The following is a 27332-nucleotide window of genomic DNA, read 5'->3' as shown; positions in this document are numbered from 1 at the left end:
AATGAGGTTCATTCTCGTGCGTTACGCAGCACATTTGAGCCTCCGGAAGAGGTTTGTTCTTGTGTGTTATTCACCTATATATTTAAACTCAGAGCCCCTCAAAAATCACCCTGGGAGATAATGCCTCATTTGCTAGTAACACAGTGGATTTAAACTTCAAACAAATCATTCAAAATGAGCTGAACACTAATAGACTTTATGAGCTGAAATTCTCTGATGTAGCTATCCATTTCCCTCTCACAAAGCAACCTTTCTGAGTGCATGGGGATAACAACGATCTAGCTATTCTCAAACAAACGCCTTGCATCTATTATTAATACGAACATGAAGGGGGTGAATTATTCACCATGATTTTTGGTAGATAACAATTATGTGAAAAATTACATGTTCCCTGCCTGACAAAATGCATATTTACTGGAGTGCCATGCCTAGAAGCAATAATTTCTGCAGTAATTTTGCTTGGTCTCAGTATGATATTCAACATTGTCTCCTCTGAGATTCCTTAACAGGAAAATATGGACAGAACTGTGAAAATCTGAACACCCCCCACCACAGATTGAGAAAATGTAAGTCAATTAGGCAGTAAACATTTCACTATCTACTAAGATGGACTGAACACGCAAATATGCACAGTCTAGAGAAGATAATTAAACAACTAAACAAAAAAACTTCATCGCACAGATGGACGAAGTGCCTTTTAATTAGGCGGTAAACATTTCACTAACTAATTTTGGAATGTGGGCGCGAGTGGCAAACAGTAACATGATGTGACGCCTGGTCTCGGCAATGTTTCCGAAATAATTTGAAGTCATGGGATTTATGCGATCTACAGAAGGTGGAGAGGACCCTTCCTGCGCCCAGCGGGCGACACAGACGCTGCGGCTCAGTACGGCCACTTAAGAGCGCAACCTGCTGAGCACCAACATGCCCCAGGATGAATGTGGCCGGCTGGAGGCTGGTTATCTCAGATATGGTGCTGATCAAGGGGAGGAGAGGGCTGTTTAATAATGCATGTTGAAACAGACAGGATCAAACACAGGGCTGAGACCAGACTTGACTTAGACAACCAGGCCACTGGATCGATCAACTTAAACCCATGCACACACACATACAGATATATATTTTTCACAGCTGAAATGACTGGTTGTAACTTGACTGACTGGAGTTCTAAATATTTGATACCACTATTGAAAATGCTTCAATTTTCTAACTGTCTAATTTAATACAATGTTTATTTTTTATTGTATTCTTTTATTAGTGAAAATATTATGAGTAAAATAATCAAAAAAAATATTTTGCTGATCATTTACGTTTTTACAAATATTATTTTTAAATTTATTATTATCATTATTATATATAAAAATTAATATATAAAAATGTTAACAACAACAATAATACTTTGTTACTGCTGTTGTTATATTTCATTTTAAATTAGTCTAAATTTAATTCAGTACAATGTTTTTTTAATATATATTATTAGTTGTATTATCAGCAATAAAATGGGTAAAAAATGTAATAATAATAATAATAATAATAATAATAATTATTATTATTATTATTATTATTATTCATTTTAAATAATTCTAAAAAGAAATCATAATCTTATTTTATTGGTAATTATATTGTCAGCAACATAATGGGACAATTATTTTAATTACATTTTTTTGAAATATTACAACTTTATTTCCAGGTTTAAATTAGACATTGAATGTAGTCTAAGGGTACGTTTACATGACAGCAATGTACTAAAAAGGGAAAAGTTTTTCCTTTGCGCTTTTGAAAAGTTTCACGTAAAGATGACGTTGTAGTCAGATCTGTGATAATGACTAAAAACGCTGTATTACACATGCCATGCCAGTAGTTGGCGATGTCACTTTGTAAAGAAACACTATGCTGAACATGTAATATGCATGAGCATGAGGTTACTGTTTTCACAAATTCCCGTTTTCATAGTTTACACAGAGATGATAATGGTATCATTTTATAAAGCTAAATAATTTGAAGTCAAGGGATTTATGGGATCTCCAGAAGGTGGAGAGTTAAAACCCATTTTCAATAGTTTGTGTTTTCAGGCCACCAATACGCCGTTGTCATGTAAATGAATGGCCAAAATGGCTGTAAAAGACCCCACTCTATGTATTATGCTTGTGTGTTTGCATGTGTCATCTACACATCCACAGGTTCTCATTCTAATCAACACACACACAGAATCATTTCAAAATGACAAGTCCCTTCAGCACACATACAGATATTAATGACAGCTAAGATTTCCACCTCTCCACGGACAATGCAGGATAAGCTCCCTACTGGTAAACAGTTAAATATAACACACACACACACACACACACACACGTGAGAGGTTGCTGCTTATTTAGGTTCTGAACAGCTAACTGTTGACCTGTGATTATTAGAAACATACTGCAAACAGGAAAATACCTACACACCACATGCGAAACTTAAAAATCGACTACCAAGCTTGAAACCAAGCCAACCCGCGTTTCATCTGCATTATCAAAGCAGATCACACAGGTTGGAGCTGAGAAGGCTGATGGTTTGCATCTGTGTTTTCAGAATGGTGCAGTGGAGAGAAAAAGAGAGAGACAGATGCTAAACCAGTCCTTTATTTAGTCAGAGGACGGGAACACTAGGAGAAGCTATACCTGCGATTAAAACTTTCATCAATCAGAAGAGAAAACTGGAAAAAGAATGTGGAAAAAACATTTGCATTTCCTTAAGGAAATAGCAGTGGATGTGAGGCAGCAAAAGAATAATGTTAAAGTTTTAGCTAAGATTAGATTTTAAGCTTTAGTTCTGTTAATGAAAAGCCGAATCAGAGCTCAGAATCTTGTCAGCTGTGCATAAGAATCAACACACAGCCTGACACCATATTTGCAGCGTAAAGGCGAATAGAAGGTTAAATAGATGCAAAAAAGACCACATTATAATTCAGTATTCAAATGAATGCAAAAGACTAATCACAATTCAGTACGCAAAATACAATGAAGTCATCACTGTCAGTTAGATTTCAGTTAACATTCTACAGTCAATGGGAGATTTTCATAAATTAATTGCACATTTCATTTCTTCTTAATATTAAATAATGATTTTTTTGAAAAATAGCACACTTGAGGCTCAAATTAAATAAATAATAATAATAAAAAAAAACAGCAAATGGATTCAAGCAGTTCAAGATTAAATGCAAAAATCATGGCAACTAGATTCTTATATTTTCCAAAGAAAACACTAGTTAATTGAAATTAAGCTGAAATAATACTATTATAATAATATAAAATATAAATATTACATGAAACCCCTATACGAAATAAAATTAGAATTGTTACTTTGGCAACAAAGTAAAATAAGTTTATCCCTTAAATGCATACCTCGGGTCTTTAGTGACCCGGGACGTCATTCACTACCCTCCTCCTCGTTCATTTTTTAAAGTTAGACATCAACCTTCTTGGTATTCCTCAATCAATTCATTATAAAAAATATAATAAGAAAAAAATCATAAAATTATAAAAGAAAGCCTATTTTTGTATTCATTTTTTGTAAAAAAATTGTATAGGGTCGCAAACGACCCGAGGTGTGTATGAGTGTAAGTATATTTTTTCTGCACAACAATAATTGAATCTTAGATGACGGAATAAGTGCAATTCACCTTTATTCCAGAAGGTGGCAATGTCTGAAACACAATGCTGAAGTGACGATTCATTCAGCCAGAAAACAAAATAATAAGAAAAACATGAAATGGCTCAGTGATTTACTGCAGAGCAAGTACTGAACGCAATCAAATATGACTGTAACTGTTACTGGATTGATCTGGTGAAGCTGTTAGCGATTGAAATATTGATTTTGAAGATGTTGAAAATTATATACTTTTGAGAATACGTTTGAGATCGCGAATGGGCTCATATTTGTGACCTCAAACATAAAACTAGCCCATTATTTGCTGAATTTACTGGGAAATGAGCTCTGACGAGGACAGTGAGGATGGCATAAAACATCTGCTCAAACTGAACCCTTTCAAGCTCCAAAAGGTAACAAAATATGCTTTATTTTATTCTTCTGTAATTGTCACTCTATTCTATCAGAAGAGTTTCATATTATCGCGACAGGTAGAGATCATTCCGTGTTAGATATAGATCTGGGTCGATAAAGACCCGAATATGTAAGAATGATAGGCGAAACAGTCATGCATTTAAGGGTTAAAGGGGGCTATACAGTATGTAAGAATGTCCATGTATTAATCACTTTTTTATTGTGTGAACAGCTTGTAGCGAAACTTAAATAAACAAGATGTTCCCCGTCTTCCTAGGACCAAGATTGTCTATTAAAGGCACAGTATGTATTTTTTCGCCGCTAGAGGTCGCCTATTCAAAATAGCTTGATGACGCGAAGATTGAGTATGAATTAATGGGAGATGTTGTCTTCACCTCATATCCGGTAGAAAAGAATCGGGACTCAGGCAGAAATCATATTAATGGATGAGATTTTTAACATTACTATAGTATAAAGCAGCGCAGGCTGAGTGTTGTGGGAGCACAACGAGGCAGCTGGAGCGATTGCTAATGAGAGACGAGCGCAAAACACAGCTCGACAGCAGCGAAACTTTTATTATGCTGCAGACGTCGCTTCCGCTTCTTCCGGTCAAGCGTATATCGCAGCACTGTTTTTATAGTTACGTTTGAGTGTGTTGAAAATTATGTTATAACATTACTCTCTCGGTGGCTGCTATGAGACACTTGTTGCACACTGCAGTAAGATAGATCGATATTAGTCATGGTAAAACATGGTACTCGCGGTAAATCAAGAAAACGAGATTCAAACAATAAGAAAATTGATAACAATAATTTGTTTATAAATGTATCCAAACAGTTGTTACCTGGTCTAATAAAACATATAATATATTAAAGCATCTCTGGTGTTTCCATAGTTTCTACAAAATAAAACCGGAAATCGAGGGTAACGCAGGTATGATGTCATTGATAGGCGACGCATGGACACGGTCCGTGTCCTATGTAAAAATTACTTATTTCTCTGGATTTCTGGATTTAAACATTTTTGGAAACATCTGGGATAATGTAAGTACACAAGTCAACAAAATATATAACACTGTTCTAATGGTTTTGGATATTTTAATTAAAAAAAAAATCATACATATTGTGCCTTTAAAGAGTTAGTTCACCCAAAATTGAAAATTATGTCATTAATGACTCACCCTCATGTCGTTCCAAATCCGTAAGACCTAAAATTTTAGATTTAGTATGAGAGCTTTCTGTCCCTTCATTGAAAATGTATGTACGGTATACTGTCCATGTCCAGAAAGGTAATAAAAACATCATCAAGGTAGTCCATGTGACATCAGTGGGTTAGTTAGAAGTTTTTGAAGCATCGAAAATACATTTTGGTCCAAAAATAACAAAAACTATGACTTTATTCAGCATTGTCTTCTCTTCCGGGTCTGTTGTATATCCGCTTTCATTCCAGAGTGACGCTGCTTCTTCTTCTTCTTTCCTGTTTTACGGCGGTTGGCATCCAGCTTATTGGTGCATTACCGCCCCCTTCTGCTCCGGACTATGACGCGATTAGGACATCCGCGACATGCACACCTACGCACCATTTTAAAAAATATAGCAATACCAAAATACAAACAATGTAGAATAGCTTGAATACAGCGTGCGTCTCCCTCAGACTGTAAACGAAGCTCGGACGCACTACATAACACGTCATCAGCATCACTGTCTGGAGCAGAAGGGGGCGGTAATGCACCAATAAGCTGGATGCCAACCGCCGTAGAAGAAGAAGCAGCAGCGTCACTGTGGATTGAAAGCGGATATACACAGACCCGGAAGAGAAGACAATGCTGAATAAAGTCGTAGTTTTTGTTATTTTTGGACCAAAATGTATTTTCGATGCTTCAAAAACTTCTAACTAACCCACTGATGTCACATGGACTACTTTGATGATGTTTTTATTACCTTTCTGGACATGGACAGTATACCGTACATACATTTTCAATGGAGGGACAGAAAGCTCTCGGACTAAATCTAAAATATCTTAAACTGTGTTCCGAAGATGAACGGAGGTCTTACGGGTTTGGAACGACATGAGGGTGAGTCATTAATGACATAATTTTCATTTTTGGGTGAACTAACCCTTTAAAGCCTGTCGACTGATTTTTATGTGAAGGACTTTTTTTGCCAGGAGAATCAAAAGGATGTGTCGTTCAATGGTTCGGGTTAATGCCAAAAGTGCCATCCTGTACTGTGATGTCATTGTGTCATGCAAAGAAAAGAGATTAATTCAAACTATAGTCTACATAGACAGTATAGTCTATAGCTTCAAATATACTTTATAATCAAACTATATTAACAATGTAATTTTAATTACCTCATCTGTTGACATGATGCCAGTAAATTGCAGAGCTTGTGCAAACATATCCATATCACTTGTGCAAACATATCCACTTGTGCAAACATATCGCATGCTTTCTTAACTGCATGTTGAAGTTTAATATTTAGCCTGTGCCATTATAAGCACCACAAAAAAAGTAAAAATATATAGAAAAGCAATCAATACTATTTACACAAACAGCCTTCTCTCACAAATTAAGTACAGTAGCAAAACAGCTCCTCATTAACTGCTTAGTAAATGATTCCTTGTGGCATTTCCAAGAAAAGGCATCATATCTGGTCTTGCAAAACCTCAAATGAAACCATCACTCCATCGGCCTGCTCTAATCTTCCTGTCCGTATATACAAGACAACTGTGTGACAAATTGTGACTCAAAAAAGATTAAATCTATTCTAGTGAAACATTTAAGTCAATGTTAAGTGTTCTGGGGAGACCAAAAGAGAAGGGGAATGAAAAACAAGAGCATGGGTGTGTTATAGAGACAGATGTGAGTGAAAGAGTGAAGAAAACTCCCAAAGGCCTGTCTGTCTGTCACTAAAAGATGAGGGAACACCTGAGTAATGGGCTGAGAAGGACCAGTCCAAACATCCCTCTCCCTCTCCTGCCTCTCTGCAAAGACAACAACATTATTCACACAAACTTATACAATAATTGCCTGACAGCCTTGACCACTCCTGAGACTTCCTCTGCATGCTAATGGACCCACGGGTAGACAAACCCCACACATATAAACACAGCAGCGATGCCAAACCCCCTCCAGGTCTGCAGACTGGCATCAGTGAACCGGGAAAGCCCGACACATCTGCAGTGGGCTCAGGCACCCAGAATCTTTCAAAGGCTGATAACAATTATAACCTGCTGGCATCCATCCATCCATCTTTCCATTGCTGCGCCTTCCAAAGGCTATGCCAGCTGGCGTGTGCACGCACGCACACACATACAAACAAAAGTACACACATACTCATTGATGCTTAGATCAGATGCAGGTCAGTAAAAGCACACAAGAGGGTAGATGCAATTTTATTTTGGTGTCTATGGGGCATCTGTTCAACCCCGAATAAGCAACTAAATAAGCTTCCTAAAATTAAACTAACAACCACAATTTGTGTTATGCTGTCTATCTATCTATCTATCTATCTATCTATCTATCTATCTATCTATCTATCTATCTATCTATCTATCTATCTATCTATCTATCCTTAAGTATATATTATATATATACACACACAGACAACAGTTCTCGAATCTGATTGGCTGATAGTCGTGCGATATTTTAGTGATAACAACACTCTTACCTTTTCACCGTTTGTATCAATCCGCTTGAAGCGACTGTCATGGGGGCCGAGCAAATCCACGGTATTTTTTACAAATACTACACTTTTTGTACGACGAACTGTAGTTTTAATATTTTTTTATGCGAGAATGTAGTTGTTTAGACCTGAAATATGTGACTCATAATTAATCACAGCCTATTTTACAATTTGTTTAGACATTTTCGGAGATGTGAGCTCCAGGCCGTCAGCGGCTGCTCAGTGCTCGTGTACCCGCTGAGAACAGCTTCATCTCGGCCAGTGCTTCGGGGATTTGGCTCCTATAGTGGTTAAACATGACATATAATTCATTTTGGGTACATAAAACGGGCAATCTTTAATCTATTACTTTTTCCTGAGCAAATCAATTGGCTGTTAAATTTAATAATTTAATATTAAGGCTATATTTAACTTACAGTATGTCCTGTAGAGCACTGCTTTTGTACGTTTGACTGAATTGTACAAATGTGTTTATTTCCTATTTGCATTTATAATGGTTATTGTTGTTAATTTAAATATTGTTGTTCAATAAATATCATTTTATATAAAAAAAAATATATAGTTGTATTTGGTAATGAGAAAGGGTCCATAAGTGCGTAATATAGATTGAGTTTTAATACACCATTAATATGCCATTAGATGGCAGCAAACTTTACAAGTGAGTGAGTCGCAAGAGACTTTTAAATTAAAAAGGGACAATTGTAAACAAAGGGCATTGTTTTAGCACTGTTATAGAAAATACCCTTAGCTGTAAAAAGGACAAATACAAAGATCGCTTTCCTCAGTGGACATTCAAACGGATTTTTATAATGGATATAATATTATGGACATCGACCTGAAGAAAGAATGTTATATCGGACACAGGTAATGCTCGCTCAGGTGATCTCTCTCTCTCTCTCTCTCTCTCTCTCTCTCAATAATACTGTACAAAATACAATGAGTTTCAATGGAGGGACTCAACATTCCTTCGTTACTAGATCTAAAATGACTTTTTGAATTAGTAACGGAGCCTTGGTCAACTTGAGATTTGAATCCATGGCAGAAGGAAGTTCTGCACAAAAGAGGGTTTTAAAGACACTCCATTGTTATTTCTTATTTATTTGCACACTCGTGTCGTCGAAGTGTTGTATAAATGCAATATCACACATATAGCCATACGATATGGCTGTATATCAGCACGCTGTTATATATATATATATGTTTTGCTTAAGTACTATCTGACATAATTAAGATTAATTCTTTCTGACACAGTTTAAGAGAGACCCTGAGATCCTGTATTACCATTTACATATATATATATATATTATTTTTTTTTTAAATATATATATATATATATATATGTGTGTGTGTGTGGAGAGAGAGAGAGAGACAGAGAGAGATACTATATTAAACTAGTATTTAATACTTATACTACGTAAATATGTATTTAAATGAAAAAAATATAATTAATTAAATTTACTATAAAATCGAAATTGACATTTATTTGTGGAATATTTTATGGAATATTGCAGCATTTATTATAAATGATGTATCCATGTACATATTTTTTTTTTAATTTATGTTAATAATATTTGATCAAAATAATTTCCCCTCCATTTTGCAGTGACATCTCTTCTCTTCTCTGATGACGTGTTTACTGGCTGCACAACCTGTCACTCATATGAGATCACAGCAATAGCAAATCAGAACGATCCAATCAATTCCAGAAGGACAACATTAAGACCCCACTCTGATATACGGCACAATAAGGAAGAAAAGACTATCACAACTTCTGTTTCATACCGATTTTAAAACAGAATTGTCTTACCTGTAGAGCTGTGGCTCGCTTCTTCAAAAAATTTTCTATATTTCGTGCCGCTGTTTCCACAAGCTGTGCCGCATTATTTGTTTCCACAGTGAAATAATTCTGATTATCCATAAAGATCTGTCGTAACAGAAAGAAAAAGACACTCATTAGGGACTCATAATGAAGTAACAAGATGAAGGTTTACCGGTAATGATTGTTTTGATAATTAAGCAGGCTTTTATTGAGGCTTAACTCTTACTCATAATTTGTTTGTTTAAATACACATACATCAATATGTACAGGGGTGTGTGCATGAAGGCCACTGGACCTCTGACCTGTTTTAGATCATTCCCAGCGCTGGCTGTGTCTGCTAAAGAAACCAGCTCCTGCTGCAGTTGATCTACCCATTCTTTTATCCTGCGAACACAAACACTCAAATTAAATATTTCAACTGCAATCTATATACATACCTAGAGGGGTCAGAAAATGTGATAGGAAAGACTTTATGAAGTAACTAAATCACGTAGGCAGCTACATGTGTGAGTCATATTAAATTGAAAGCAATTTGCAGTATGGAACAGCTACAGTGAATGTGATCTCATAACAGGTTCTTTTAATATGCATGTTTTAAAAATAGCATAAGGCAGTTACAAACGACTAAATAGTCAGTTAGCAAATTGCAAGCAAGTACTCAAGATGAATAACCTTGTAAAAGCACAAAAAACACTGTCCTTCGGAACAAACACGTGACGCTTAGAGCATAAGCAGGTGTACGGAGTTTACCTCAGAAATGGGTTTTGAAGTGGTTTTGTAAATATTGTGCTTTTATTTTGAAGTTTATGTGGCCCTCCCTGATTTTTTTAAACCGAATAGATTGCTAATTTCATTGCTCAAGACTTGAAAATCTATTAAAGGTGCCCTAGATTATGTTTTTAAAAAGATGTAATATAAGTCTAAGGTGTCCCCTGAATGTGTCTGTGAAGTTTCAGATCAAAATACCCCATAGATTTTTTTTTAATAAATTTTTTTAACTGCCTATTTTGGGGCATCATTATAAACGCGCCGATTTTATGCTGCGGCCCCTTTAAATCCCGTGGTCCACGCCCACAGAGCTTGCGCTTGCCTTGAACAGTGCCTTAACAAAGTTTACACAGCTAATATAACCCTCAAAATGGATCTTTACAAAGTGTTCGTCATGCATGCGGCATGCATGTGTCGGATTATGTGAGTATTGTATACTGTTATATTATTTACTTCTGATTTTGAATGAGTTTGATAGTGCTCCGTGGCTAACAGCTAATGCTACTCTGTTGGAGAGATTTATAAAGAATGAAGTTGTGTTTATGCATTATACAGACTGCAAGTGTTTAAAAATGAAAATAGCGACGGCTCTCTTGTCTCCGTGAATACAGTAATAACCGATGGTAACTTTAACCACATTTAACAGTACATTAGCAACATGCTAACAAAACATTTAGAAAAACAGTTTACAAATATCACTAAAAATATCATGTTATCATGGATCATGTCAGTTATTATTGCTCCATCTGCCATTTTTTGCTATTGTTCTTGCTTGCTTACCTAGTCTGATGATTTGGTTGTGCACAACCAGACGTTAATACTGGCTGCCCTTATTTAATGCCTTTTATAATGTTGGAAACGTGGGCTGGCATATGCAAATATTGGGGGCGTACACCCCGACTGTTACGTAACAGTCTGTGTTATGTTGAGATTCGCCTGTTCTTCGGAGGTCTTTTAAACAAATGAGATTTATATAAAAAGGAGGAAACAATGGAGTTTGAGACTCACTGTATGTCATTTCCATGTACTGAACTCTTGTTATTTAACTATGTCAAGATAAATTCAATTTTTCATTCGAGGGCACCTTTAAGCAAGACAAGGCAAATGACTTCTCAACCAACTTGTTTGGACAAACAAAGGACAGGAAAAACAAGATGGTTATACAAACACAAATAAGTTGCGACTTTCAATGGCACTTACCTGGAAAAAAATAGTGAACAAAAACAAAATAAGAACATGTTGCAAGGACTTCAAAATAAAAGCACAATGTGTACAAAATGGAAGACAACTGCAAAATAAATCAAAGCCTGCAACCTGCAAAAGCCTTACTTTTTGCAAAATATTATTTTTGAGAAAATGAAAAAGAACTGTTAAAGTTATGCTCTACATAAGACAAAATTCTGAGAAGTCACTGGTTCCAATGAATGTTCTCCATGGTTATATAACATCCAATTAATATTAATAATTAATGCTACTGTACAACCACACTCTCTTTCTTCATGATATTCCTTGATGTCACTGCAGGATGAAAAAGAGAGTGAATTCATGGACATCAAGATGAAGTCACATGTCTTTCGTGGCCTCTGCGATCACAGATCTAAAATTATCCAGACCATGATGAGAAATTCAGGAGGTGTGTGTGAAGTGTGAAGTCAGTGAACTGGAGGTATCTCTTGAAGAACTGTGTATTTCTGATGCATTGACAATGTTCATTAGACCATTGGTTCCCAACCCCCAGTACTGCACAGATGTCTCCCTAATCAAACACAACTCATCACCTTAGACACGTGTGTTTGACTTGAAGCGGCGCCGCATAGAGCGATCGATGTATGACATCACAGTACCGTGAGAGCATACTGAGCCGTCAGCACTCTAATCGCTCTTGTGGTACTTTGATGTCGTACACCGATCGGTCTGTGCCAAGGGACTTTGGTCTGCGCAGTCAAACACAACTCCCAAGACCTCAGACGGGTGTGTCAGATAAGAGAGAGAGAAACATCAAAAATGTGCAGTGTTGTGGTCAAGGGTGTAGCCATCATTTCAGAAGTGAGGGGGACAGAAATGTCAAAAGTAATACAAGGTTTTTTATACTGTAATAAAGGCTATGTCAGTTAGCGCCGCATTATACAACAGTTAACCAAACATTCACTTAAGATATAACAGATAATGTTTGTGTGAATACTCGCTAAGACAGATATTTAGAAATACTGTAATTTTGTGTAGCCTATATGTGTATTTCATGATCGTGCGCAGTCTGAGGCGTCTTTGTCTTTGAGGCATTTTCGGATCTGTCAGTCAGCAAGAGTAAGATCATTTGTTTACATCATCATGAGTTTGAAAATCATTGGCTCAGACTCATGCCATCAAGAATTCGCAATGAATATTCACAAAGTTGGAATGCTGTGCTTTAAAATGATACCAAACTTGTGCTGAGAGGAAGCATGAGTCATCAAGAAGCGAGCAGAGAAAAACAGCATTTTTCATGGTCAAAGGAAAGGTAACCCTCTCAGAAAATGTACAAATAAAGATACTTTTGGATGTTTAATTACTATTTGTTGCTCGAAATTAGCCTGTGCGCATTCCTACTCCTTTTGCCAGCACAGGTCACATATACCCCCTTTCCACCAGCACGAACCGGGTGCTAGTTCAGAGCTAGTGCTAGTGCCAGTTCGGAGTTGGTTCAACTGACGAGCCTTCTAAGAACTGGTTTGCCTTTCCAGAGGCTAGAGAGCCAGCACAGAGCCAGGATTTACGTCACAACTACGTCTCATATTTCACAGCAAAGCTAGCGCTGCAGCGCCAAACACAAACACACCAGGCTTGTTCGAGATGCATCGGCTTCCCCCAGAGCGATCGGCGCATGAAATTAAAGCACCGCGCGAACGATCCAAAAGCACAAGGAGTCATATGCTTTACAAACACACCCGTGGACCTGCAGCACTCCGATGTCACCCGCCGAATCGGTCCGTGCTGCTCCGATGCACCTCGAACAAGCCTTCCACTAACAATCGCGAATGTTTCACTACTGTTGATGCTCATGGCTTTGCGAACCTGTATCCATTTATATATAGACGGAGATTACAATCGAGCTGCTATTAGCTCGATTAGCTGCTATTTCAAAAATGGCGGTCTCAAGTTTTTTGTTGGTCACGGTAACCCCGCCCCCAGCCCCTGACGCAAGCGGTTCTTACTTCTAGCCCAGCAATGTTTTGATGCTACTTACGAACCACTTTTCCTGGTTCGGAGCTGGTGCTTTGTGTGTCGAAAGACAAAGAACTGATTTGAAACTAGGCTCTGGCTCTGAACCAGCACTCAAACTGCCTTGGTGGAAAAGGGGTAACATGTTGTTTATTGTCTTCACGTTTCATCAGTAAAAATGTTTCTGCTTTTTATTCTGTTACAGCGATAGTTGCTGGCTGCTTTTGTCCATATAAGGGATTTCTTGGACACTCATAAGTTATCAATTCTATGAGTACGTTTTGGACTTTCTGCGAGAGAGCGCCCTCTGGCTTCGAGTATGAATGAAACTTACATTATATGAGAGTGTTAGCGCTCCATAATGCTTACATCACCTCATTTAAGATTAAAACGTCAGGTCATGCATAGAATATGCTGTCTCTTTGATTTTAAATCTAGTTTTATTCTTCGTTGTCATGTAAACATACCCTAATAAGAAATATTTCTTGAGCAACAAATCGGCATATTAGAATGATTTCTGAAGAATTAGCCTATTTGACACTAAAGACTGGATTCTTTGCAATCTCGGGGTGAAAAAAAATAGAATAGAAAGGGCTTATTCTAAATTGTAATAATATTTCACAATATTACTGTTTTACTGTATTTTTGACCAAAAAAATGCAGCCTTGGTGAGCATAAGAAACTCTTAATTAAGAATTGAAAAAATTTTACTGACCACAAACCTTTTACGGTAGTATATATTAAAGGTGCCCTAGAATTAAAAATTGAATTTATCTTGGCATAGTTAAATAAAAAGAGTTTAGTACATGGAAATGACATACAGTGAGTCTCAAACTCCATTGTTTCCTCCTTCTTATATAAATCTCATTTGTTTAAAAGACCTCCGAAGAACAGGCGAATCTCAACATAACACCGACTGTTACGTAACAGTCGGGATCATTAATATGTACGCCCCCAATATTTGCATATGCCAGCTCATGTTCAAGCATTAGACAAGGGCAGGACGTCTGGATGTGCACAGCTGAATCATCAGACTAGGTAAGCAAGCTGATAACTGACATGATCCACGATATCATGATATTTTTAGTGATATTTGTAAATTGTCTTTATAAAGGTTTCGTTAGCATGTTGTTACTGTTAAATGTGGTTAAAGTTACCATCGTTTCGTACTGTATTCACGGAGACAAGAGCCGTCGTTATTTTCATTTTTTAAACACTTGCAGTCTGTATAATTCATAAACACAACTTCATTCTTTATAAATCTCTCCAACAGTGTGTAATGTTAGCTTTAGCCACGGAGCACCATCAAACTCATTCAGAATCAAATGTAAACATCCAAATATATACCATACTTACGCAGTTAGACATGTTGCATGACGAACACTTTGTAAAGATCCATTTTGAGGGTTATATTAGCTGTGTGAACTTTGTTTATGCTGTTTAAGGCAAGTGCGAGCTCCGTGGGCGGGGAGCGTGAGCATTTAAAGGGGCTGCAGCCTAAATCGGCTCATATTTAATGATGAATGAATAGGCAGTTAAAAAAACTAATTTAAAAAAAATCTATGGGGTATTTTGAGCTGAAACTTCACAGACACATTCAGGGGACACCTTAGACGTATATTACAAAAGACGTTCTACGGCACCTTTAAGTTATTTTTTATCTTTGATTATTAAACAGTGACTGAGTCGCTCGCCCACTTACGTGACACTGCACAGAAATATTCAGTAAAGCATTCTGCCCTCATTCTGCCCTGTGAGGGACCAAATGACTGCCGTCTACATCAAAGAAGCTGAGTAGCAAATGTTCAGTGGCTGCATTCAGGACCTTCAGATTGGCTTTGTGTTCCACAGGAGGACAGGGTCTTACTCTCTTTCCCAGAAGAACAGAAACACACATATCCACAGCAGCCGTCCAAGTTTAGGTCCTGAACCCAAACCGTCAATACTAGTATAATAGAACCCTCTGGTGCTCTCTATATTGGGGTCAGAACTGAATTTGAAAAGGAAAGTGAAAAAAGATATATGGGCTGCAAACAATTCTGAATTTAATATAGGCTCCTCCATTCTTCTCCTCTAGTTCTCATTCTATTCTTCTGTCATAGCCTTTTCCCTCAGGGGCTGGAAACACAGAAGCACAGATGTAGGTTGCAATGAGACAATCTGTTGGCTGAGGTGCTGTCTAACAAGCAGAGGTGGACAGATATGGTTAAACCACTAAGTATCTTAAGTCACAATATCCTGCTTGCAAGTAGATGCCTCCAGCGATGTAAAATACCACACACTCTTTAAAACACTGTAAATAAGCCATTACTAGCCAGGTCTCCTTCAATCACAGGACTTTGGCTTACTTACAGATGTTGCACACTACCTAGTAAACTTTCAGTCACACATGTTGCCAGGTTTTATGGTGCAAGAGAAGCAAATATTCTCACAACCTCACAACCCTTTCAGGCACTAATACACCCGAGTCTAAATGTCTGCAGATTTTAGTAACACTTAACTTGAAGCTTGATGTACAGTATAATACATTATAAAAGTATTAATAATGTATACTGTAATGCATTAGATATTTTAATAATTAATTGAAATCACAGTTAGGTCTGTCACGATCATGAATTTTGTGCTACTAAATATTGTTTTGTTCATATCACTAACAGTGTTAGCCTAATATGTTTTTTACTTGTAATTGAATATAATAATAAATAATATTAAAAATTAAAGATTAATATAATTAGAAAAATAAAATAGGCCCATATGATTTACTTTATTGCTGTGAAAATTAATAATATTTATATAATTTATAATATAATATTTTTCAACCTTTATATACAGTAACAGTGTTTTTATATTGTATATTTTATATTATATTAATTTATATATTATATTCTTTACTCCCAGCCTTTTGATGGGATTAGTTCACTTTAAAATGAAAATTATCCCATGATTTACTCCCCCTCAAGCCATCCTAGGTGTATATGACTTTCTTCTTTCAGACGAATACAATCTGAGTTATATAATAATCACCCTGATGCTCCCAAGCTTTATAATGTCAGTGCAAGGAAACCACCTGTCTGAAGCTCAAAAAAGTGCATCCATCCATCATAAATGTACTCCACATGGCTCCGGGGTTTTAACAGAAGGCCTTCTGAAGCAAAGTGATGCGTTTGTGTAAGAAAAATATCCATATTTAGCACATTATAAAGTAAAATAACTAGCTTTCACTAAACAGCTTTCCGTATTCAAGTTGACGCTGCCCTGCTGAAGAGGCCATCACCATCCTCGCTCCAGAACCAGAGCCCAGCCGACCATCACCCCACTGCACGGCACGAATGCCAGAGCCCACCCCAGACAGAGGGCTTGAGCCTGCGCAATGCACGAGCCAGAGCCTGAAAGGAGGACCGAGTCGACCATAGCCCTGGAGCTCGAGCCTCGCAAAACATCTGACAAGGTGCGTGAGCTAGCTACATTGTCTGTCCCTGTGAGGTTGCTTGTGGAGTTCAAGGGCATGGAGGGATGTCCTGCCCACACCCCCACCGCTGTGGAGGTGTTGTGACTGGCCTCTGGGAATTATTTTGAAATGAAAGACCAAGTTTTCCTGATTATCCCATTCCCGCTAGTCCTGCCCAGCTCAAAGTCTCCTGTGTCCACACTGGTTCAGCCCAGCTCAAAGTCTCCAGTCCTTCAGCCCCCACTTCCACTGGTTTCCTTTCAGCCCCTCGGCTCCTCCTCTTACACAAGTCCATTGTGTGGATTCACCTCGAGTTCAGTTCAGTTCGCCAGCGTTGTCCAGGAAAGTCGAGGCTCCGCCTCCAGATGCTGATCCCATTACTCCATCCTGGTCCATCGACCTGTCTGTGCCGCTTTGCCTCATCTCCACCAGATACCATCGTCCTTGCGGCTTCACCAGGCTCCCTCGTCCCTCCGGCTCAGCCTTGGTCAGACGTCACCCTGCCTGCGCCATGTACTTACAGTACGAGCCATCCACTGCGTTCCATCTCTCCACCCCTTCAGCTCCATCTGTCTTCGCCTTCCCTCAGGCTCCGCCTTGGTCCTTGGTCCCACTGGCTCCGCCTCAGTCCTCAGGAACCCTAGCTCCACCTTGGATGCTCGTCTGACCATGAAGGATGGATAGATGGATGCACTCTAGCTTCTCCCACCATCATCGCCACCCAGGTCTCTCCCACCACCAGTGCCTCTCTGTTTCCACCTTTAGTCTGCTCCACATCCTCATCTAGAGCCTCCACCCTCCCTCCTCAGTTGGACTGTTATTCCGCTAACACGCCCTTTTCCCGGGGGGGGTGTATGTTATGTTTTAGTTTAATTTTCACTCTGTTCACTCTGTTCCCGTTCTCCTTAGTTCCTAGTTAGTTTCCCTGTTTGGTGATTAGTTTCCATAGTTCCTGATTCCATGTACGTGTTCTGTTTGTCTTTTGATTATGGATTACTTTCACCTGTGCCCTTGTTAAGCCTTCTGTTAAGCCTAACCCCTTGTTCTGTTTAGTTCCTTGGTACAATATTGTTTGCGTGTCAATGTTATATGGTTGTTTATATCTCCTACGGTCTCCATAGATTTCTGTGTGGATTATAATAAAGAATAATTTTGTTAGCACTCAGCCACCCAGCATTACAGGTCTATTATGAGGCATAATTAATGCAATAAGTATACTTTTATAATGTAGTATACATATACAGACCACAAGTAAAGTGTTACCTAACTGTTCATGTATCTTTTAATGGTACTTCCACACAGCATTATCCTAAATTAAAAGATCTATCTAGTACAGTAGGTAAGATAAAAATGTCTAGTCAAAGGAAATGGCCACAGTTCTTTAGATGGATTCTGCAAAAAAGGTAATTTGTCAGCGATCATAATGAGTTTATTCCAGCGAACGTGTGCTTTCATTCACTTCCATTTCCAAGGTCCATTCAGAGATTTCCCTGCGCTCCTCTATAATAAGCTATTTAATCCCTTTACAGGCTGAGGATTAGCGCTCATCTGACAGGGGAACAGAACTGTGACTCTAAGCTTTTTTCTTAAAAGAACTTATGTCTAAGCTCCATAACACTATACAGTTGCTGCTAGGAACAATGTAAGAGTCTAGGCCAGGGCACCAAACACCTATTTTGAAGAGGGCACCAGTAGATGTCAGACTTGTCTCTAATGGCACTAAATTTGCATGCTTTGACAAATCCTGTCATTATTTCTTCCTTAAAAATGTTACATTATTCATAAAAAAGGAGGAAAGATTGAACATTCCCGTGGCTTAAACTGTAGAGCAAGGCACTAAAAACACCAAAGTCAGTGTTTGGTTCTCAAAAAATACATGAATTAATAAACCGTATACCTTGAATGCAATTCAAGTCTGTCAAACTTACACTACCGTTCAAAAGTTTGGTGTCAGTAAGATGTTTTGTGAAGAATGTTCACCAAGCCAAATACAAAACTACAGGAAAAACAGTAATATTGTGAAATATTATTACAATTTAAAATAACCTCTTTTAAAATTTAATTTATTCCTGGGATCATTCTGAAATCCTAATATGCTGATTTGCAACTCAAGAAACATTTCTTTATTATTTTCAGTGTTGAAAACAGTTGTGCTGCTTAATATTTTTGTTGAAACTTGACACTTTTTTGGGAATTCTTTGATGAATAGAATGATCAAAAGAACAGCATGTATTTGAAATAGAAATGTTTTGTAACAATGTAAAAGTTTGTCACTTTTGCCTTTTTGCTGAATAAAAGTATGAATGTATTTCTTTAAAAAAAAAAAAAAAACATACCCCAAACTTCTGAATGGTATTATTAAAATTAATAATTAAACGGATGATTTAGACAACCTGCACAGCTAATTTTAATTAAGAATAGGTAATTATTTTCGTGGTTTTAACCATCTGGCCTACTTGTCTGCTAAGCTTCTATTATAAATGCTATTATTTAAAAATAAAAACTTTGTCTTTTGCAACCTGCAATTGTGTGCTCTCAAACACACTGTCTCTTATAGCATAACCTGTCTCTTGTTCCCTCCACAGTTGAGTGGTGTCTCTGTGTCCTTAAGTGGACCAGTGTGGGACTGAGGGACAGGTGTCTCTGGCTGTCAGGAGGACACAGTCACAGTGATCACCTGCGTCATCTCTCTGTGGGAATCCTCCCTCAGTTCCCTCTTAAAAGAGCCTGTTTCTGCATTAATACTAGCAATTGAAAGAAACCAGAAGAGCAGTGTGGCTTATGTCACTCCAAATTGAGTGGATTAGTTATTGAGTATTCTCACTTCCTTTATAAATGTATCAGAGGCACAGATGGGAGGGAAATCCAAAAGTGTTTTATTAATTTTTTCATGTTTTTGTCTTGATGCATTGTTTCTCTCTCTCCAACAGTGATGGTCTCAACAACCATTGTACATTCTAGAATAGCTCAATGCATTTTTTCATTGCACAATTGATTAAAAAACCTGATTTATGCACTGGTGGGCAAAAGTTTGGAATAGTTTCATAAATAAGTCTTTACTCACCCTCAAGCCATCCTATGTGTATATGACTTTTTTTGTCTGATGAAACCAATGAGTATGAAGCTCAAGAAAGTGCATCCATCCATCATAAATGTACTCCACACGGCTCCGGGGGTTAATAAAGGCCTTCTGAAGCGAAGCGATGCATTTGTGTAAGAAAAAATAACCATATTTAACAAGTTATAAAGTAAAATATCTATCTTTCACCTTCCGTATTCAATTTACGAAGAAAATGTAAAACTCTCGCTGTTCAAAACGCTTATGCTACGTCCTACGCCTTCCGAATTCAAAAAGGCGGTCTGGTGGAAGCTAGATATTGTACTTCGTAACTTTTTTAAACATGGATATTTTTCTTACACAAACACATCGCTTTACTTCAGAAGGCCTTTATTAACCCCCCGGAGCCGTGTGGAGTACGTTTATAATGGATGGATGCACTTTCTTGACCTTTATATTCATTGGTCCCATTCACTGCCATTATAAAGCTTGGATGCATCGGGATATTTATTAATACAACTCCGATTGTGTTCTTCAGAAAGAAGAAAGTCATATACACTTAGGATGGCTTGAGGGTGATTAAAGCTTGGGGTGATTTTCATTTTAAAGTGAACTAATACTTTAAGTTGTTAAAACTTTTAATTCACTCTATAATATGCTGCTGTAACCTTTTCAATGAAAAAAATCAGTAATTGAAAATGACAAAGGCACAGTTTTCCCATTATTTTAAAGCAAGGCATTAGGCATTATTGACGTAAATTCTCAGAAATCTACCGGAAAAGCCTGTTTAAGAAAAACTCTTGTTATGCAGAACAATTGTGCCCTGTTTTTTTTACGGCCATTTGTATCAATCTACATTAGTTCAGGCCACCCAAGAGATTTCTTTTTACTGAATACATGTTCAGCAGAAGAAACAGGTGGTCAAATCAAAAGGTCCAGCTACATAATCTTTGTAAATGGGTATCTTAATGCATTGCATTAACGCTCTTTACACCATGCAATAAAACACAATGTGAGACCACAGTCACAATGTAAAAATACACTAATTCTGTCTTTTATTGCATTCAGAAATGACAGTTTATGGATTTCTAAAAGCATGTAAAAAATGTGGCATGTTAAGCCAGTAACAGAGACAAAAACAGCCTATTCTCTTGTCCTTCTGTCACAACCACCTGGTGAAACTGTCACTTTTTAAGAAGAAGTTCTCTCATACATCTCAGATGCATCTATCCTGAACATACAAAAACAGGTGTGCAGAGATCTATATCCACACTGATATTTTTCTGTACAAATTCAGAATCATCCACAACAGATAAAAGTTATTTCTCCCATAAGATATAACATGTCTTTTATACAGACTAATTTAAATAGGTTAACACAAGACTTGCCAACTCAAAAACTAAAAAATGCTCAACCATCTGTCAGGTCACATCTGTCCCTCACGAACACAATAATTTGTTTGCAATACATGGTCGCATTGCACTTCTGTTGAATATGTTATAAAATACTGTACATTAACACACACAATACTGAACTTTTGTTCAAGTAACATTGAGGCAAACAATCTGGATATCTTTAGAAAGGTAAAATAAGGTATGACCCTATTTTAACTTAAATATCAAGGACTGAATGATATTTGTAAAGTGAAAAACCTTAAATCAAGATTACATAAGGTGGAAGTGAAATGGAAACCTTTAATCTATCTTCTAACCTTTAAGATCAGTGCCAGTACAATCTAAGTGAAACACATAAACACAAAACAAAATAGCTTTGTGAGATTAACAGACAATTTGTCATCCGCTGATATTCGAAAGAGGTTTGCGGACAGATCACAGGAACAATGAACGAATCGTTCTTTTGAGCCAGTTCTTTTCAATAAGTTGAACCAGTTCACAAATTGGACTGATTCTTTAACAAATCATAGTTCAACTCAATGACTCAGTGATTTGGTCACAGCTGTTCTCAAGCTTACTGAAGATGAAGCTCATAATCAGAAGACTATAGCTCACACATTGTAAAAAAGAACTGTTGGTTTAACTTAAAAAAAGTAAGTTACTTGCCTTAAAAATTTGAGTTCATTAAAATTGAATATTTGAGTTTATACAATGAAGGTGATTGGTTTAATCAACAGAAACTCAAAATATTATGCTATCCGAACCACATTAATTATAGAAGTTGATTTGACAAAAGAAAAAATGTTGTGATAAATCATGAAATTTTTTTTTTTTTTTTTTTTACAGTGCGCCATATGGAACAATTTTATGGTGCTTTTTGTATCTTAACAATTGTGCTTATCACCTCTCCTTGTATGAAAAATATTCAAATTCTTTCTCTTTTTTTTCCCACAGAATAAAGTCATACAGGTTTGAAGCAACATGGTCAGTGAATACTGACAGAATTGTCATTTTCAAGCGAACCATTCCTTGAAAGAAAGCTTTTTTCATTAAACAAATCAATAATGGGGAAACTGCAATATGCCTGACTCCTCACCCTTAATCATTCAGGATAATTCATAATATTGATTGCGAATTTCTCTGCTTTATTATTAAACAACCGTTGCCTGTTAACATCACACCCAACACAATTTGTCTACAAGTTTAAATTTACGTTTCCGCTTTGGATGTTATTGACCACTATAGGGGCAAGTTAAACTGCGTTAAACACAAGTAAATAAATAGTTTGTGCCTTGTGCATCCAGCACGACCTGAATGAAATAAAAATGCATTTTAATCAACAGTTGAAACCCTGACACTCTTCTACACAGACAACAAAATCAAAGTACTTACATGAGCGGACTGGGGAACTGCGATGGGCACGAGATATGAACAGATGCGAAGATGAACATCATCATCACGGAGATTCGGAACGGATTCATGGTCAGATCTGTTGATCTCGAGCGCACCATCATCTGTCAATCCACTCCAGTTACTTTTCTTCAGAGATATAACGTGTCGCTCTCCTGTCCTGCTGGATAATCTTATTATTTCCCGTCATCAGGTTAGAGACAGACAGGATCGGATTGGTGATGAGTGTCCTGTTGGATATCTCTATACGCGCCGCTTCGTGTTACATGGCAAAAGCGCGTGGCTCTTCTGTGTGATCCTGCGCGCGCTCTGATCAAACTACTGACCCCATATAGAGGGGAGGGAGAGATCAATAGCCCCGAATCAGCGTCATTCTGCCCCCACCCCTCTCTCTTGCCCTCTTATTGCAATAGCCTGTTATCTTTCATCGGATCTTCATACAACGCAACCCTCTCCAGTCCCTCTCTCTCTCTCTCTCCTCCTCCTCCTCCTCCTCCTCTTATGCTTCCTCAACACATACTAAGTAACACCCTCCTGAAATCAATTAAGAATGCGCACAAAAGTGCCAAGATACTCTCCTGAAAGCCAACACAAAGGATTTGGCATTTCGATTTACGTGAATATGTGTTTCCATAAAATACAAAATAATTGTTCAAAAATATTTTATTTTTATTGTTATTTTAAATAATACTTATACTTACGCAACGTATATAAATACTTATATTCATTTTATATTAACAAAATAAAGTCATCTACATGCAAAAATATAATATTCATTTTGATTAGCCAGATAAAATATTAATTTTAATTCAAATTAGCCTATATAAAGTCTGTATACTACTACAATTACTAATAACAAGATGATAATTCGATTATTATTAGATTAGCCAAACGTTTATTATAATATTTTTAATTATTATTTTTTTTAAATTATTATATTTATAAATATTATATTTATATAAATAGGCCGATACATTGATACGTCTTGTTAGTAAAATACACATAATTATTTATATAATTATTTTTATAACAATAATAATAGGCTAATATGTGAAATGTACGGAGCCCCTAAAGGGACCTTTGCAAAAATAAAATAAAAAATATACAGACTTTCACGTGCGTACGAGAAACTTATGGCGTGAGCATGCGAAAGTCTGTATATTTTTTATTTTTGCAAAGGTCCCTTTAGGGGCTCCGTACATTTCACATATTAGCCTATTATTATTGTTATAAAAATAATTATATAAATAATGATGTTATACAAAACAACATCTCCATGTACACTAACATCACCAAACTACATAAAGTTAAACTAATTAGCCTATCTGACGTAAAATACACAACTGATCAATATTTAGGCTAAGTGAGAGCACATCATAGATGGTTTTTCAAATACATCCGTTCATTATTCATTCAGGGCATCACTAAATGATGCATCTCATTCATGAACGCTTGCATGCACAGTATCCTTTTTTCTTTTTCTTCTTTATAACGTAAGGCAATGCTATAAATCGTAGCAAAGTTATATAGCTATGATGCTCGTTTAAATGATATACTGTTTATTTTTCTTCCCATTGCAATAAAGTTAATAAGCGAGCGAGCAGGGATGGGAGGCAGGTCGGGGCAGTAAGCGGCGAGTTACCCAGGGATTTCGGCTTTCACCCGTTGCCTAGCAACCGCGCTCTCCGCGGCAACGACGAGTGTCAAAGCGAGGCGCGTGCAACAGGGCGCGAGACTGCGAGAGAGCGCGAGCTCTATAATAGGAGAGGCCTTGTGCTTTTGTTCCCTGGTCTGCATGAAGGTCCATTAGCACCCATCCATCCCATCGAACGGCGGATCCAACAGGGCCTAGAGGAGGTTTTGTACTGATGCACCACTGCAGCCCCTCTGATGGAGAAGAGATACAGTGACCCTGTAGCTTCAAGCACAGAGAGTAGCCAACTATAACAGACCAGGATAAAAGCCCTGGGCCAACACTCGGCTAAATGAAAAGATGCCGTCCCATCATCAAAAACACACTTTCTCATTAAAATTCCCAATAGGTCTTAAATAGACAGCGCTGTTGTGACCTCTTTCCTCTTATGCACGGCCCAGCCGATGATTAAAGGATGCTGGAAAGCGGAGTGCATGTGCACTTTGCTTGCAGTTTAATGTGTTCACCCAACTCTTTTCAGACAGGTCTGTGTTTATGGGGTCGGGCCTGCACACAAGAGGCTCTGGCAGTGAAGTGTATTAGACATTGATGTGCATTAAAAGCATTTCCGAGGACCTTCCAGGTGCATTTGCGGGTGAAACTCTTTGTGTCGGCGAAGTGTTGGTGTGTTTGTGAGCGCGCCTGTGGCTTGACCCTGGGCCGTTCGGTAAAAGCTAATGACCAAGCTCATTTAATGACGGCAGGAGAGTCTCGATCTGTTTGTCTAGACCAGGGTTTTCAAACTGGGAGTCCGTGGAAAAGTTGTAAATATAAGGGGAGACTGGGGATGATAGCAACACTTTTTCCTTGAGCATCAGTAACTCAGTGGTTGTTTGTGCTAGATCTCTCAAATTTTGATGCACATTAGACACATTTGTCTACTTTGTTTTTAACGTTTTTTTTTTATATATATCACCAATAGAAAGCAGTGTAATTATCGTCAGTCAAGGTCCATAAAGACATTGTTAAAATAGTCAAAGTGACTACAGTGTTTTAACATTAAAGGGTTAGTTCACCCAAAAATGAAAATAATGTCATTTATTACTCACACTCATACTGTTCCACACCTGTAAGTCATCTTCAGAACACAAATTATGATATTTTTGTTGAAATCCGATGACTCAGTGAGGCCTCCATAGCCAGCAATGACATTTCCTCTCTCAAGATCCATTAATGTACTAAAAACATATTTAAATCAGTTCATGTGAGTACAGTGGTTCAATATTTATAACGAGAATACTTTTTGTGCACAAAAACAAAACAAAAATAACGACTTTATTCAACAATCTCCTCTCTTCTTTGACAGCCTTCTATGCAGTTGACGCAGTGAACACTGTGCAGCACTTACATGTTAATGTCCGAATGTCGGCTCAGTATTGGCCGACTTTGTTCACAAGTTATGAAGTAAAATTTCTACCTTCCGCACGAGCCGCCTTCCGTATTCAACATACGCAGAAAGTGTAAAACTCTTGCAGTTCACAAAGCTTACACTACGTCCTACACCTTCCCTATTCAACTTAAGGAAAAAGTTTAACTGACGTGACGCCAGTTTACCCTTTCTTCGTAACTTCAATACGGAATGCGGTCTGGCGGAAGCTATATATTTTACTTCATGACTTGTTTAAATAAGGATTTCAAATGTTTTTTACACAAATGCATCGCTTTGCTTCAGAAGGCCTTTATTAACCCCCCGGAGCCGTGTGGAGTACGTTTATGATGGATGGATGGATGTGGATGGAAGCACTTTCTTCAGCTCATACTCAATGAGACCTAGATCACTGCTATTATAAAGCTTGGATGCTTCAGGATATTTATTAATATTTCTGTGATTATGTTCATCAGAAAGTCATATACACCTAGGATGACTTGAGGGTGAGTAAAGCTTGCAGTAATTTTCATTTTTGGGTGAACTAAACCTAACAGAGAATGTGATTGACTTGAATGTGATCACCCCAAACAGCCATAACAGCTAAGTGAAGTTAGCATGAATGCAAATAATCAACTTAAACTAGAGAAACAGCTACTTTAGGTTATGTACTGTAAGTCAAATAATTGTATCTACAATGATTGCTAGGCAAAATATAATCTTGATTTTTTTTTTTTTTTTTTTTTTTTTACTTTCCTTCCTGAACATTAGTTTTTTTGGTCATAAAATCTACAATGTTGTGCACAGTCATATGGAACTTCTCCTGTGAGCTCAATAAGGTGATAAGAGTGTGTGATATTGATGGCTAATTGGGCCCAATTTGGACATTTTCACTTAGGGGTGTACTCACTTTTGTGGCCAGCGGTTTAGACATTAATGGCTGTGTGTTGAGTTATTTTGAGGGGACAGCAAATTTACACTGTTATACAAGCTGTACACTCTGTACACTGTACACTACTTTACATTGTAGCAAGGTGTCATTTCTTCAGTGTTGTCACATGAAAAGATATAATAAAATATTTACAAAAATGTGAGGGGTGTACTCACTTCTGTGAGATACTGTATACTGTATATATATAATTAAATAATAAAATAGTAACAGTAAATAAATAATTAAATAATAAAAATGGTTAAATATATTTGATTAAAATAAACACTGCTTAAATAAATGTAATTTTATTTAAAAGAATAAATACATTGTTTAAAATAAATAAATACAATCTACAGTAGCATGAAAAAGTATGTGAACCCCTTGAAGAATCTGTGAAAATGAGAATTATTTTAATAAAATAAGAGGGATAATAAAAAATGTGTGTTATTTTTTGTTTAGTACTGTCCTGAGTAAGATATTTTACATAAAAGATGTTTGCATTTAGTTCACAAGACAAAAC

At 37.2% G+C, this 27332-nt stretch overlaps 1 protein-coding gene across 1 annotated transcript in view; it reads right to left on the bottom strand.

The window, feature by feature from the left end:
• The window catches only part of LOC125253992 (voltage-dependent calcium channel subunit alpha-2/delta-1), a 149185-nt gene extending 125833 nt beyond the window's left edge, over window positions 1–23352 (bottom strand). Inside the window, 3 exon segments of the mRNA XM_048168298.1 lie at window positions 9535–9651; window positions 9849–9930; window positions 22805–23352. Coding sequence (XP_048024255.1) covers window positions 9535–9651; window positions 9849–9930; window positions 22805–22926 — 321 coding nt within the window. The 5' untranslated portion in view covers window positions 22927–23352.
• Window positions 23353–27332: the final 3980 nt, after the last annotated feature.

This window comes from Megalobrama amblycephala, linkage group LG19 (assembly GCF_018812025.1).
Source record: "Megalobrama amblycephala isolate DHTTF-2021 linkage group LG19, ASM1881202v1, whole genome shotgun sequence".
Classification (NCBI taxonomy): Eukaryota; Metazoa; Chordata; class Actinopteri; order Cypriniformes; family Xenocyprididae; genus Megalobrama; species Megalobrama amblycephala.
This window is presented reverse-complemented; position numbering and strand designations above follow the sequence as displayed.